This window comes from Carassius gibelio, chromosome A15 (assembly GCF_023724105.1).
Source record: "Carassius gibelio isolate Cgi1373 ecotype wild population from Czech Republic chromosome A15, carGib1.2-hapl.c, whole genome shotgun sequence".
In the NCBI taxonomy this organism is placed as follows: Eukaryota; Metazoa; Chordata; class Actinopteri; order Cypriniformes; family Cyprinidae; genus Carassius; species Carassius gibelio.
Window position 1 is genome coordinate 19,024,740 of NC_068385.1, and position 15,538 is coordinate 19,040,277.

Below are 15,538 nucleotides of genomic sequence, written 5' to 3' on the forward strand. Positions count from 1 at the left end.
ATCAAATTCAGTTGATTGAATATGATATCTTTTAGGAATTGGTATCTTTTTAGGAATTTTGGGAATAGCTTAAGATTCATATAAGAGCATATATCCAAGTCATAAGATTAAAAGAACTGCCTGTAGATCTCAGTGACAAGATTGTGTCGAGACCCAGACATGAAAAAAACTACAACAAATTCTGCTACATTGAGGAGGCGGCTGTGGCCCAATGGTTATAGAGTTGGACTTGTAGCTTGAAGGTCACAGGTTCGAGTCTTGATGCTGGCAGGAGTTGTAGGTGGAGGGAGTGAATGAACAGCGCTTTCTTCCATCCTCAATACCCATGACTGAAGTGCTCTTGAGCAATGAACCCCTAGCTTCTCCCCGGACACTGGATCTATAACTGCCCACTGCTCTGGTGTGTGTCCACTTCTCACTGCTCTGTGTGTGTGCACTTGGATGGGTTAAATGCAGAGCACCAATTCCGAGTAATTGGCAAATGTCACAACTTTCACTTCCATTGAGACCTCCCAAATAGAACTGTGGAATTTTTAAGAGTTCTGTAAACAACCAGGGCACTACCTAGATCTAGTCGAGATTCTCAGGTTTGACCTTTGAACCTTAAGGGGAGTTTGATGGTGGTGGTTTACAGAGACTGGGATTGGGGAACTGGTCAGGGTAGAAGGAAAGCTGGAGCATTGATATCCTTTATGAAAACATGATCCAAAATGCCCAGGACCTTGGACTGAGCAGAAGGTTCATCTTCCAACAGGTCAATGACCCTGAGAACACAGTTAAGTCAACCCTAAACTACTCTTGGTTTGACTTGTGCATGTCCTTGAGTGGCCCAGACAGAGACCAGACTTGAACCCAATCAAGCATCTCTGGAGAGACTTAAAATTGTGTGCTCGTTCAGCCTGACAGAGCAGAAGAGGATCTGATACAAAGCATGAATGTCATCTGTGTGCAATATGAATACCCTTTATGAAACACACAAAACCTTACAGTCCAATTTATTTGCACAAAGGTTTATCTGTTTACAGTTTTTTTTTTTTTTTTTTTTTTTTTTTGCTGAAGTCCTTATAATTCAGTCTATTGGAGAAGTTGCAGAGTTGGATCTAAACACTTAGAAATGGTCTGATTCGGCTGAGAAATCCACCGAATGTGAAGGATGTTGTCCATGCTTGTAGCTTTATCCTCAAATCTGACCCACGAGATCCACTTTCCTGCAGAGTTTAGCTCTAACCCTAATCAAACACACCTGAGCAAGCTAAACAAGCTAATCAGTGTCTTCAGGATCATTAGAGAATCACAGGTAAGAGTTTGATCAGGGTTGGAGCTAAACTCTGAAGCGCATTGGACCTCCAGGGCAAGATTTAAGGAACCCTGTTTTACACTAAAGTGGATTTGAATCCTCTTAAAACTTCACCATCCAAAGATTTGTGAAGTGTAACCGTGTTGGAGTTGGAGACCCCCCCTCCCCCCTTTCTAAATATATTTTTCATCTGTATTTTTTATTTATTTATTTCATTACTTTTGATCATTGGTTTCAATAATGTGTTGCCAGTTACCTTACAAATTACCCTCTATCATCAAAGATGATGCAAGAGCACACAATGATATATTTAAGCAGTTTTAACATGCAGTAAAACTGAAAGTCTGATGGTTTTATATGAGTTCACTGTCTTTGTGAAAAGTGCTACTGCTTGTAGAGTCTGATGTTGTTGGATTGATATGGTTTTCTTTGTGTCTCACAGCAGGAGAAGCCCAAAGTGATCGACCCTCTGGACTATGAGGCTGTGATTTCAGAGCTTGAACCTGAGTTCAGAGAAGATCCTCTTCAAGATCTCCTGCTTTTCCCCGACCTCGACTTCACTGTGAGTGCTTCGCTCTCTCTCTGTGTGTGAGTTTTAGCTTATGTGTATCTGTTTATCTGGCGTGTTCATACGTGTGCGCCCCATGATGATGTGTGTTGTCAAACTTAAAAAAAAAATGCTCTATAAAGTGTCTTTTCTGAGAGGTGTGGCAATTTCTAAAAAGTCATGAAGTAGGTGTTGAATGACTGTGTGCATGCTTGCGAATGTGTTGAAGCTTCTCCTTGTACGCAGCACTGACAAGAGCAGAGGCCTTTCCGACCACATCCTCTTTCACACATAGATCTGGGCTTAACACGGCACAAATATAAACACAGCTTGCGTGTCTTTATTGAGTGAGCGCACAAACATATAACACTTAGTGTTGGCTATGGTGTCTGTGTTCATGATGAAAAAAGGAGAGATTAAAACTAGAAAGGCAGCCATGGTGGCCAACAAATCCAAAACAGCTATCAAGCTGAGTAATCCAGAGAAGCCGACAGCATTGGGCATAGTGAATACACACACACACACACACACACACACACACACACGCTAGGCTAATGAATTCCAGATGCAGTGATATCAGGAATCCATGTATGCAGGTGTCTGAGACCTCTACTGGTGGATGGTGGAGGTGTTTGGAGTAGATTTGGCTCTGGATATTACACCATGTATTATATTTTTGGAGACTGACGGATGTGGTAACTAAGAAAACTCATAGTGTGGAAAGTGTCATTTTTTCTAAATAAAAGCATGTGTGGTTGGGGAAGCTAGATCTTCCGGTTTTGAGACAGATATTATTGAGTTTAACACTTTATTTGAGATGAGCAGTATTGCCATATTGTGCAGTTGCTTTCCTCGACTTCGACTTTATTTAGGCTTTATGTGCCTAATTGTAACAATAAAAACTAGAGCAAACTTTATTTGCTCTACTGTAACAATAAAACATTGTAAAACAAATTACACAACATAAAAAATGGAGGGTAAACATCCATATTGTTAGAAAAGGAGCAGTTTGGGCACTAGTTGGTCATTACACTTTCTCCAGAGTCGCTGAAGTCGGTGTCTCTGATACTCTCTGATTACACTTCTGGGATGAAAATGAGCCTCACTATAGCTCTGGTAAGAAAAGGCAGAATTAAGGAGAATAATGGATGAATAAAAACAAACGAATAATGAATATAATGTCTCATACTAGAGAGAGGTGTGAAATGCTTGCCAAGTGGGAACAAAATATAATGAGATCGCAATCACATAAAAGTACAGATGGAAGGAAACATCTGTAGGTGTTTTACTGACAATGTGCAAATGAAAGAACACAGATGCAGATCAGTTCCATGATGACCAACGCAATCTGCCAAGAGCAGAGCAAATTAGTGCAGGGCCGTTAGTCAGATGCATGTAATCTGCTGGCAACACGGCCGCAAAATGGGTTAAAACATGCTTTTGGGGGCTCTAAGTAATGGTGCGAATGCGACTACGGCAAACCTTGGTAAATCACCATACACGATTCTTTAAATACTCTCCTCTTATGAAAGCTGTCTGAAAGGAAAACTCCTAAATCCACACAGCATGCAATAAGGTATGTTGCAAAAATAAGTATGTCTATGCCTTTCATCGCTAATTTTTCTTTAGTAAATCCTGACAAAGGTGAAATGAAGTGAAATTTGAAAACTGCGTTGCCCAATGGATTTGTTTAATATTACTCCTGGAAAGCATCATTATTTTTAAAGATCTCCTCTGTGAAGAACAAACTGAGTCGAGCAATGGGGTAATCATCTGAAGAGCATGTCCTTTGAGAGATTTAAACTGTTCTGGCATCAGAAGGGGCTTTACTCTATAGAATAAAAAAATAGTTTGTGAGGTTTCCTCCATCTGAATACTTCTTAAGTTAAGTAAAGCTCAAACGGAGTAACGATTCTGCATATTTTTATTTGCCATAAGTTCTGACATGTTCTAAAGTAGCTTTGCTCACACTTTCTCTTGAAGTCCAATTGCTATTAACAAACCATTAACTCAATCAACTCCTCCTTCTTTGCTGCTTATTAATAGTTAGTAAGGAAGTTGTAAAGTTTAGGTATTGGGTTATATAGAATATGCTCATGCAGAATATGTGATTTATAAGCTAATAAAAGGCATGCTTATAAGCAACTAGTTCATAGTGAGAAATGTTCCCTATACTTAAAGTGTTACCGTATCTTTTGTTCATTTAATTTTTACTTGTGTGTGTGAAAATGATGCATAGTGTCTATAGGTGAAAATACATCAGTAATGGATTGCTCCCAGGAGCTTACTGTATGTCACTCTCCATGGACATGATCTTCAGATGAAGACGTTACTGGACTATTGGATGTTATTTGAGTTCACATCATGCTCTCATATGAAGAAAAAGCAACAAAGCATTAAAAGTATTCCAAAATGCCAGCGGGAAACTTGCACAGACTCATTCTGACATTTCTACAGCTGATCCACTTCTCCTTCAGCTGCATGCGTTTCTTGGGTCAAGAAAAAGTTATATTTCCTCTTTTCAACCCGCAAATAATCTGCTGTATAAGGATGCTTTGCTGTCACATACCTCACGTCTGCACTTCAGTAGACCAACAGAACGCAGGTTAAGCTGTTCACGTGAGAAATCAGAGTAATAAGCACAAATCTAGCTGTGTTGACTGTTTAAGTCAGAATCATGGCTTCCGTCAAACAGTACGTTTGTTTCACTTCACTGAGACTGTGTGTTTGTGTGCCTCCAGGTGTCCACTGTTCCTGTGGAGCGGAGAACGCTGAAGTCCACCGTCCCCGAGGGAGCCGACACACACGCTCAGTGTCTGCTGGTCAGACAGGTGAGTGCTGCATGCGTGGCTTTGTTTCGTGTAAAACAGAAGATGCTGTTCGGAGGCCAGCTGTGCCTTACGTGTGCTGCTTACTGAGAATTCACTGAGATAACAGGATACAGTTGTTTATCAGTATGCTGTAGGGCCTCCTCGGGCATCAGCAGAACATGATGCTGGTGGAGGAAACGTTTCCTGACCCAATCCTCCAAAACACCCCAAAGTGGCTCAGTACTAGTTAAATCTGGAGAGCGTGCAGGTCATGGGAGATGTTCGGCTTCACATTCATGTCACCAGAGCGCTAACTCAACCGTCACACTCTCACTCGCTCTTACTGATGCAAATCAGCAAACTCCCTTGATATTTCTAGGTTGTCCATGATTGTGGGAAACCAGAAACCAGAAACTAATCCAAATGTTACCACATTAAAATAACACTTATTCCGTTTCAGAGTCTGACCATGTTTTTTAGCCCTGCCCTGAATAAGCTATTTCACCTGACCGATGTTTACACGTAGCCCACAAGACTGAGGTTATAAGGTGACCTAGTTATTACTGTGTCATTACCAGCATAAACTGCTTTCATGTTCGGTTCACACCAGTGATGAAAAAGCAACAACAACAAAAAAAAAACGATTTATTATAACTTTGGAAAGTAGTTAAAGTGAAATATCGCATTACCATAAATGTTCGGACCCGTAACACAGTACTTGGTTTTGTTAAAGAGAAACCTCAGCCAGAAATGAACCCTCATTCAGATCCCTTACTTATACTTGTGTTCATTTTTAGTATTATCTCATGATTTATGTCCATTTATTGACCCACCAAAACTTTCACACGCGTTTGAGCTTCTGAACTGCTTGTTTATAAAGAACTTGACGCAGTACTAAAACTGTGTAGAGTAGAAAAATAACGCAGTCTGAGGTGCATTTGTGTGATGTGTTTTTGTCCATGGTTTACACAAACACTGCTTGCAGATATATTAAACATTAAAATGATGGACTTGTTCATGTGTCAGATGGGAGGATCTATTTGCTGTTTGAGAAAGTGTTTACCTGCACGTAACACTGTTGGGTCTTTTGGATCAGAGAGGATGTTTTAGTCATGTAGCTCTTATCGTCGGATAAACCTTCTTCTTCTCTGCAGGCCTGTCAGTATTATAACTCCCAGCTGCATGTGATCCAGTATAAATATGAGGAGTATGCCGGGGACTACCGCACGCTGCCCAGGTACAACTTCATTCACTTCTGTGTCAATGACAATAAAGGATTTTACATATGAGGATTTTAATGGGGGAAAAAAATCTAATTAATTAATACAAAAAATTTGGCCTCTTCATTGTTTTATGAGCTTGCACGATTGAACGAGACGCCAGCCAATGGTGATTTTTAGATAGTTTGTCTCTTTGTCTCTGATCCTGTGTGATGTCCTTCTGTTGTTTCTTACTTGAGCGTCTCACTGTATGCATGTCCAGTCTTGTAATTGTGCAGAAAAACTCAAAGTCAAACACAAACAGACCTTACTCAAAATCACAGACTTCTGAGAATCAACTTAAAATAACAGAGCACATTTCACTCATAATATGAGACTATTTGAGTCATAGATGAAATAAAAGATTTTACCTGATTCATTCAGCTCGACTCTATACGTGTGGAAGTGAAGGTGTTTTCTCTATCAGAGCTGATGGCAGGACTCTGTAATTCTTCTTCTCCGACAGGAAGCTGTGTAAATCAGAGAAGCTGCCCTCTCACTCCTTTGAGCTGGACCATGAAGATGTGGACAAAGATGAGGTCAGCTGAACTTACAGAATAATGCCATGAACATGTTGGACGTTATGTGAATGTGGGAGTAAAGTGTGTTATATTCCCAACTCAACCTAGCTTTATGAGCTACATTTCTGTATTGTGTAGGACACGACTTCTCTGTCCTCGTCTAAAGGAGGAGCAGGCAGTGGAGGTGCAGGGGGAATCGGGGTTTTTAAGTCCGGCTGGCTCTATAAAGGAAACTTTAACAGCACGGTCAACAACAGTATCACGGTCCGGGTGAGAGCGCACGTCAGCAGCTGTCTGTCCCACACCTTCACTAACATCTGCATCTGACAGAAGCCAGTGTGGCCACGATTAAACGTTTCTGCACATTTTACATACAGTGTGCTAACACTTGTGTGATCATTTTATGTGTATGACAGAGGAATAAACATAAATCACTTAAAAGAAAAGTTCACTCAAAAATGAAAATTTGCTGAAAATGTGCTCACCCTCATGTCATCCAAGATCAGGATGAGTGTGATTCTTCATCAGGTTTGTAGAAATGTAGCATTGCATCAGTGTCTCATCAGTGAATGGGTGCCGTCAGAATGAGAGTCCAAACAGCTGATAAAAACATCACAATAATCCACAGCACTCCAGTCCATCAGTTAATCACCTGAGAAGACAAAACCTGAAACAAATCCAGCATTAAGATGTTTTTAACTTTAAACCTTTGCTTCTGGCTAAAATAAGTGAAAAACGAAAAAGTAATCTGGTCTGAATCAGGAGAGAAATCTGCACAGATCAAACACTGTTTAAACAGCTCTAAGCAGATATGTGATGTGAGAGACAACAGGAGATGCACTTTTTCACTACACTATTATGGATTATGGACATGTTTTTTTAGCAGAAAGCAACGGTTTGAAATTAAAATCATCTTAATGATGGATTAGTTTTCAGCTGTTCTCATCACAAGACATTAACTGATGGACTGGAGTGCTGTGGATTATTGTGATGTTTTTATCAGCTGTTAGACTCTCATTCTGACGGCACCCATTTCCTGTATAGCATCCATTGATGAGACACTGATGCAATGCTACATTTCTCCAAACCTGAAACAAAAGAAACAAACTCATCCTGATCTCGGTTGACCTCAGTATTTACATGACTGCACTGATGCTTTCATTCTGTCAGACTGTGTTTTGTAGAATGGTAAACTTATCTATTTTCTTAAATTCATCTACTTCATTTAGTCAGTTTTTGTTTTCATTACAAATTCTATATTATCAGCAGAATAATATGAGAGAAAAATCTTCCTGACTGCCTGTTTCTTGTGTTTTCCCAGTCGTTCAAGCGCAGATATTTTCAGTTGACTCAGTTAACTGACAACTCTTACATCATGAACTTCTATAAAGATGAGAAAATATCAAAGGAACCCAAAGGCTGTATATTTCTGGACTCGTGCACCGGGGTGGTTCAGGTCACTAAATAGATATGTTTTAAAGCGGTTCAGCAAACATTAGCAGTGAGATGACCAATGGCTGACATTTATTCTGGTTTCTGGGTTCACACAGAATAACCGGCTGAGGAAACATGCCTTTGAGTTGAAAATGAACGAAGTGACGTATTTCGTCCTGGCTGCTGAGAACGAGCAAGACATGGATGACTGGATCAACTCTCTCACACGCATCCTGCAGATCAGCCCTGCGGACGGCCCGGCTCTGGATCGCAAGAGCACAGACCTGAGCGAAGGCAGACACGGTGGGTGAACGAAAGAAGGAAGCGCTGAAGTACAGAAGGGATGCTGAACATTATTCCCTGTGTCATCTTAAATCAGTCAGATCATTGCATTGTCACCCTGATCTGAGTGAAGGTCTTATGAAACCTAGCGGCATAAACAGTGCATTGCAGGATCAGTGCAATCATCATTTCTGCACAGTCTTTGTTGTTTTCTCCATCTGTAGTGCAAGCATTTTGGAAAGCAAATTTAGATCTATATTCAACAAGGCCTATAAGGCTTCTGAGATATACGCTTCCCTTTGTCATGTGCTCTCTCACAAAGAGACAGACGCAGCATATTTTAGAGATTGATACTGTATTACTCAATGAAAAGTTACTTTAAAAACTCATATGAAAATGCAAAAAATAAGACTTTTGTGATTTCAAATGTCTGTGAACATGTTGCAAACTCACTTTCCCTACGAGGAGAAATAAAGTAAGCTAAACTGATACTGATTTCCGCTAGCATTCTACCAACAGGAAGTAACTTTGCAGCTACATGTCAACTAGCAGTTAGTAGAGTAATAGTAGACTGTCTGCTAACACTTTCTTTGTCAACGTATTCTCTATACTCTGAGAGTTAGTAGACATGCAGTTGTAAATTAATGAGTATAAGTTGACATGTAGTTACAGAGTTACTTCTAGTTAGTAGAATGTCTAAAGTGGACTATCGAAGTGTAACTTGATTTCCTTTTGGATTGTTCTCATGCTGTTAAGGTTAAACTTCTTAGCTGGTGCCTAATAAGTGTGACCAAAGTCCACTTCACTATTAGTGGCATGTGAAGGTCACTGCATGTTTGTATTGTGCACATGTTTATTGTATTTTTAGCTAAAGTGTTTCTTTGTTGTTGTTGTTGTTGTTGTAGAGATCACTGAGTTGCCATCAAATCATGTCCCTGTTCAAAGAAATGAGGAAACAACAGAAAACGTCCTCCACCCTGAGCTGGCCAAGGTAATGCTCTGTACTTCTGTTGTGTTTCATTCTAGACACACCATCACTACATCCCTTTTCTGAAAAGGGGAAATGGCTCTTGATTCATGAAACTCAGTTGAAACTCAGAAAATCAGTCATTCAGGATGTAAGCGTTAAAGTTAAAGTCTTATATAAACAGGGTGTTTAAATTAGAGGGCTAAAATTGGGGAAAAACTGACTTTTCTTTTTGAATTTGATGGTTTTAGGTGTAAAAGTGCACCTTACCCATACAGCAAAAAAAAATCCAATATATTGCTAGCAATATACTTTTTTTTTTTTTTTACTTTTTTTTTTACATTTCTGAAAAATGTTTTAAATGTATTAATATATTTTTAAAATCATTCAAAAATATATTTTGACCTTAATATATTTCAGTCCAGGAAAATGCATTCATATATTTGATAAGATTAATCATTATTAAACTACTTTTGATCTTGGCTTAATTATAGGCTACTGAAATGTATTTTCTTGCCCCTGAAATAAATGTAGAAATATATATATATATATATATATATATATATATATATATATATATATATATATTTTTTTTTTTTTTTTTTTTTTTTTTTTGTAGGCTAAAGCTAAATATATTTTTCCTGCATCAAAAATATATTTCAATGGGCTTCACTGTTTGCGACATATATTTAGCATATATCTCAAATACATTTTGGCCAAAAAAATTAATAAATATAAATATTTATTTATATTTATTTAGTTATTTTGCCATATGGGTAAGGAAAACTTATATAAAATAAAAGCTGCAGTTTGTGATCCTTTCAATGAGTGATTCACTCTTTTACTATTTAGAATCTTAAAAACTGCTCAAGTCAATCATTTCCAGACATAAACCTGTGTTTGATGGTGTGTCATTAGAGCACTGCTCATAATAACACTGATGTTGTGATGTTTCAGTATATTTCTGAGACAGAGGAATCAGCGAGAGCTGCCAGACGAGAGGAACGACTCAACCTGTTCTGTCTGGATCCTGATATTCCCGTACGTCTCTCTGCCAGCCGTGTGAGAATCGATTGCATTGTTGGGGGGACGCTTCATTGTGCTTGTTCTTTTGGTGTGTGAGGAAAGGATGCTTTGTGTTGAAGGTGTCGAGGAGCCCCAGGGTGGAGTCTGCTTCTGTGCAGCCGTTTGAAGAGAAGCTCGGGAAGAGACTGATGATCTCCTGCCGCTCGCTCAACCTCACACTGCAGGGCTGCATCAACGAGGCCGAGACCGAGCCTGTGACCAATGTACGATCTCATGTCCTCTATCACAACAGAAGATGCACATACAGAACGAGGAGCACATACAGATCACTTTGCAGAATTCATTCAAAAGAAGACCGATCATTAAAATTGAATTTGTTTTTAATATTTAAGACACTTAAAAAATACATTTTCTTAATTGGTATTCTTTTTTTTATTTGATTTTGCATTGTGTTTTTTCTTCTGTTTTCCAGTTTAAATATCTAAACATTGTTAAATCATGATGCATTTACTTGAGAAGCAAAAGATATTAAGACTTACGCTGTGAAAACTGTACACTATAAGAGAGTTTATGCTTAAAACAAGAAAAAAAAACTGTCCATGGGGTAAGAATTTTTTTTTCTTTCCACAAGTACAGATTTTTTTTATTCTTCTTCTTTTTTAAGGATTAACTTCACTTTAATAAACAAATCATTGTGCTTTCTTATGTAAAAGTATCATAATTTAAGAATCTTCAGACATTTGTAACTGAAAAGACAAAAACAAATTGAGACAAAATAGTTATTGCAGTGCAATGCTCTGATTAAAAAAAAAAAAAAAAAAATATATATATATATATATATATATATATATATATAGATAGATATATATATAGATATATATAGATCTTACATAGCTTCTATAGGTCAGTACTAAAAACCAAAATTTCTGTCAATTCTGCAAAAGGCTTTATAAAATTTGGAGACATGCATGTTGTACAAACATAGCCTCCGCCATATGTAGTGTATCATTTATTACTCTGCATATATGTATGCTGAAGCGCAGCTGTCTCTCTTCAGATCGAGCCCTTCTTCGTGTCGGTGTCTCTGCTGGACATCCGTGAGGGCAGGAAGGTTTCCGCTGACTTCCACGTGGACCTAAACCAGGAAGTTGTGCGGCAGATGCTCGGTGGCTCTGCCAGTGCAGGAGAACAAGGCTCGGATGATGCTCCGCTGGGAAACGGCCTCAGCTCGTCTGTAGAGAAGAAGAGCGAGGACTGCCAGCTGAGTCCAGAGCTGGAGACCTGGCTGCACTTCACCAAACAGGTAACAGCGCAGGAGCCCTTCAATGTGCAGGATTCCTCATCCAGTGTCACTGTGTGTTTATGTGCTTTATATGGCTGATCATTCCTGCAGGCCATTTTTTCTGTCACAAACCCGCACGCAGACATCGTGATGGTGGCACGGGTGGAGAAAGTGCTGATGGGAAATGTCTCCAGCGGGACAGAGCCCTACATTAAAAACACAGATTCCAGCAAGGTATTTACATTAAATGATTTTCTGCTGCAAGTGACTTTGAATAAATACATCTGATAAATGCATGGAGGTAATGTAATGTGTGTGTACTCTATTTATACAGTATCTCTATTATTATATCTATTTTGTATTAGAGAAAAATATTTATTTCATAATGATATTTCCCCCGATTTAAAGTTGATATCAAGTTGATATCGCAACTTCAGCTGTTGCAGCTAACAGGGGACATTCTCACTAACATTATAGAAATGTTAGGACAAATCATTCTTATCACTGTATTATTGCTTCTTATTTGTTCTCATAACATTCTTAGAACAACATTCTGTGAATGTTATTTTTGCTTTTTTGTGCTTGATGAATGTATTTATGTTGAGAGAAAACGTTTTTAGAATATAAAAAATAAACGTTTAAATTTTATTTTGTTATGTGCAAATAATATTAGCATAACAATGTTTTAGTAAACTTTAAATGCCATTATAATCACAACAAGAAATCTGGACATTTCTAAAATATTGTTTTAGGTAAAACATTTTATTTATTTTTTTAATGTTATGGGAAATGTTTTAATTAACGTTTTTAGAATATTAAAAACAAGCATTCAAATAGCATTATATTATTTGAAAATAAAGTTCTTAGAACTTTGTAAGAAATGTGTTTGTAACCTTTAAATAAATCTTCTAATTATAAAATGTTAATGTTCTTAGAATATTCAAAATAGATGTTCAAATAATATTATACCTTGGGTGAAAATAAATGTCTTTATGGACCTTGCTTTGTGGGGCATTTGTTTGCAAATGTCCCTTGGTTGTCTCTAAGTATCACTAAAGTAATGCCATTTAGACATTTTTATACTGTATCTGACAAAAGGATAATACACAGAATATTGATGTAAGCACAAATACTGTATGATCTAAGTTGGAGATTTCCTCATTGATTTTGTTCCCTCAAATACACTAAAATCCCATTTCTCTTCTTGTTCCAGACTGTCCAAAGGATGTTGAAAACCAATAAGCAATTCTGTAGCAAACTTGGAAAGTACCGAATGCCTTTTGCGTGGTCTGTAAGGTAAGTCAATCCCAGTCCATTCCCTGCTACTTCAGCTCTTCCTGACACACACTATTAGAAGATTCTTCTGTCACAACCGTTCTCCTGTCTGTATGTTCCAGGTCAGTATTTAAGGACAACCAGGGCACATTAGACAGGGAAAGTCGCTTCTCTCCGCTCTTCAAACAGGAGAGCAACAGGATATCCACAGAAGACCTCATCAAGCTCATCACAGAGTACAGGAGGTACACACTCCTGTACAAGTCACGCTCAGTAAATCACACTTCATCATAAATCACCTCAGTTAAACCAAGTGTTTTTAACAGGGCCGAGAAGGCCAGTAAACTCCAGATCATCCCTGGAAACCTTGAAGTAAACGTGGACTGTGTTCCCATGGAATGTCCCAGTACGTCCAACTGATACCTCAAGCATCCTCAAATGCAGTTTAGCTCCTGAATGTTATATGTCACACTCACCTGCGTGCTTTCACATGTTCCCCAGACTGTGTGACGTCCTCGTATGTGGCTCTAAAGCCGTTCGAGGACTGCGCTCTTCACGCGCCGACGGTGGAGGTGGACGAGTTCCTGCAGGACTCCTCCAAGTTTGCTCAGCCTTACAGAGTCTACAAGAATCACATCTACATCTACCCCAAACACCTCAAGTATGACAGCCAGAAGAGCTTCACGAAGGTGAGGAAGACACATACACACTGAAGTCACTTTAGAGTCACCAATACAGTGAAATGTGTATGACTTAAATCTGTGTAAACCGACCCATGTCAGACTAAACGCTGTCCAAACTCTACAAACAAGACTGTCTGAATAAAGATTTTGAGTTTAGGGACCAATTCTCACTATTAACTAGCAGCTATAGCATGCATATTACTAGCATATTGGCTGTTTATTAGTACTTACAAAGCACACATTAAAAGTAGAGTTACCTGTGACAGTTTTTAAGAGTTTAATAGTTAATGCATCATGCTGTGTTGAAAGTTTTCTGAAGAATTGTCTTTGCAAAAATTGTTGTGAAAGAAAAAAACACTAAGTATGAGCCATTGTAGTGCTGCTGCTTGTATTAACAAACACCTCTTTAATTTATAATATGATCTAATTTCGTTTTCTTCGTTCTTTAGCATGCCGTGTACAGTCATGCTGTGTCTGTTCTTGTTTTAGGCTCGAAACATTGCCGTTTACGTGGAGTTCAGGAGCTCTGATGAAGAACATGCCAAGCCACTGAAGGTCTCATAACACACGTTTCCATCAGTTTGCATCAATGTCTGCTTTAGAATTTGACTCGTGAAAACCAATGCTTTAAATCCATTTCTGCAGTGCATCTACGGAAAGCCAGGAGGTCCGGTGTTCACCACGACTTCCTGTTCCACCGTTCTGCATCACTCACAGAACCCAGACTTCTACGATGAGGTTTGCTTTAGCAGCTCTGTTCTGAGGTTCCATTCAGATGAAGGTTGTGGCTACTTTAATGTTTGTTGTGATGTGCTTGATCAGGTGAAGATTGAGCTGCCCACACATCTTCATGAGAAACACCACATTCTCTTCTCCTTCTATCATGTGACCTGTGACATCAATGCCAAGACCGGCTCTAAGAAGAAAGAGGCTCTGGAGACTCAAGGTATCTGTTCATGAACATCCAGCCCTGTTCTCCTGTGCTGTGTGTGGTGGAGTGCTGTCTTTGTTTGACAGTGTGTGTGTGTGTGTGTGTGTGTGTGTGTGTGTTACAGTGGGCTATGCGTGGCTGCCTCTTCTGAAGGATGGACGTGTTTCCTCTCAGGATTTCAGTATTCCAGTCTCGTGCAATTTGCCTGGTGGATATCTACACATTAAAGAGCCTTCGTCCACCAAAGTGAGCGCAGAATCCTGAAAAACAAATAAACAGACAGTTTAGAACAAGAAAATAAATACAGATATAAGTATGATGATGATGATGATGATGATGTAAAGCCAGGATGGAGGCAGCTTTATAGTTCACATAAACTAGTGATTGGGAATTCAACATCTTTCTCTCTTCTGGCCACTGTGATCAAACTCTTATTATTGTTTTGGAAAGTTATGGATTTTTTCTTTCTCTATTTGAGCAAATGGGAATGCAACAGTTATATTTGTTTTTAACCCTATACACAAATGCGATATATGCACATATATTACTCTTCCATAAATGAAATATATTGCTACATGGGTAAAACTAGTTAATGTATAAAATAACATTAGCATACAGTGTACAATACATTTTTCAAAGTATTTATAAATCTTTGTTAATATTAGTTAATGATCAATGATCTAATCTTAACAATCACACCTTGTGATTTTAATAATGCATTAGTGAATGCTGATATTGACATTAACTAAGATCAATAAATGCTGTAGAGGTAATGTTCATGCTTAATTTTTTGTTAACTAATGAACCTTATTCTAAAGTGTTACCCTCATATGAAGTAAAAACATAGGTATGAAATTTAAACAGAAATTGGAATAATTTCATATAATAATATGACATAACCATTTAAATATGTATGTTTATGTATGTGTAATATATGTTTGGATTTACAGTACATGTGCATGCATATCCAACCTGAAACCTGCCAATACATGTTGAGATTATATTCATAGAAATGTATTTCTAAAGCATTTACAGTATATGGAAAGTCCTAAAGACAACCAATTCTGATTTATATATTTTGTTTATTTCTTTCCCCGTGTTTCTGTGCAGAATGGCTCGGATGTGAAGTGGGTCGACGGGGGGAAGCCCATCTTCAAAGTGTCCACTTTGGTGCTCTCTACAGTTTATACTCAGGTTGAAAAGAGCCACAGTCTCGGATGAAAA

The 15,538-nt window shown here is 38.4% G+C and overlaps 1 protein-coding gene across 3 annotated transcripts in view; it reads left to right on the forward strand.

The window, feature by feature from the left end:
• LOC128028689 (dedicator of cytokinesis protein 10) overlaps positions 1-15,538 on the forward strand; it is a 109,479-nt gene that overhangs the window by 63,393 nt on the left and 30,548 nt on the right. For all 3 annotated transcript variants that reach the window (XM_052615975.1, XM_052615974.1, XM_052615977.1), the window contains exons 2-22: positions 1,740-1,859; positions 4,586-4,675; positions 5,809-5,891; positions 6,380-6,452; positions 6,573-6,704; positions 7,756-7,890; positions 7,985-8,171; positions 9,056-9,141; positions 10,075-10,158; positions 10,263-10,406; positions 11,201-11,446; positions 11,537-11,659; positions 12,639-12,721; positions 12,823-12,945; positions 13,027-13,106; positions 13,202-13,389; positions 13,873-13,938; positions 14,029-14,121; positions 14,206-14,329; positions 14,439-14,560; positions 15,425-15,508. In XM_052615975.1, the coding sequence (XP_052471935.1) occupies positions 1,740-1,859; positions 4,586-4,675; positions 5,809-5,891; positions 6,380-6,452; positions 6,573-6,704; positions 7,756-7,890; positions 7,985-8,171; positions 9,056-9,141; positions 10,075-10,158; positions 10,263-10,406; positions 11,201-11,446; positions 11,537-11,659; positions 12,639-12,721; positions 12,823-12,945; positions 13,027-13,106; positions 13,202-13,389; positions 13,873-13,938; positions 14,029-14,121; positions 14,206-14,329; positions 14,439-14,560; positions 15,425-15,508 (2,466 nt within the window). The remainder of the gene's footprint in view (positions 1-1,739; positions 1,860-4,585; positions 4,676-5,808; positions 5,892-6,379; positions 6,453-6,572; positions 6,705-7,755; positions 7,891-7,984; positions 8,172-9,055; positions 9,142-10,074; positions 10,159-10,262; positions 10,407-11,200; positions 11,447-11,536; positions 11,660-12,638; positions 12,722-12,822; positions 12,946-13,026; positions 13,107-13,201; positions 13,390-13,872; positions 13,939-14,028; positions 14,122-14,205; positions 14,330-14,438; positions 14,561-15,424; positions 15,509-15,538) is intronic.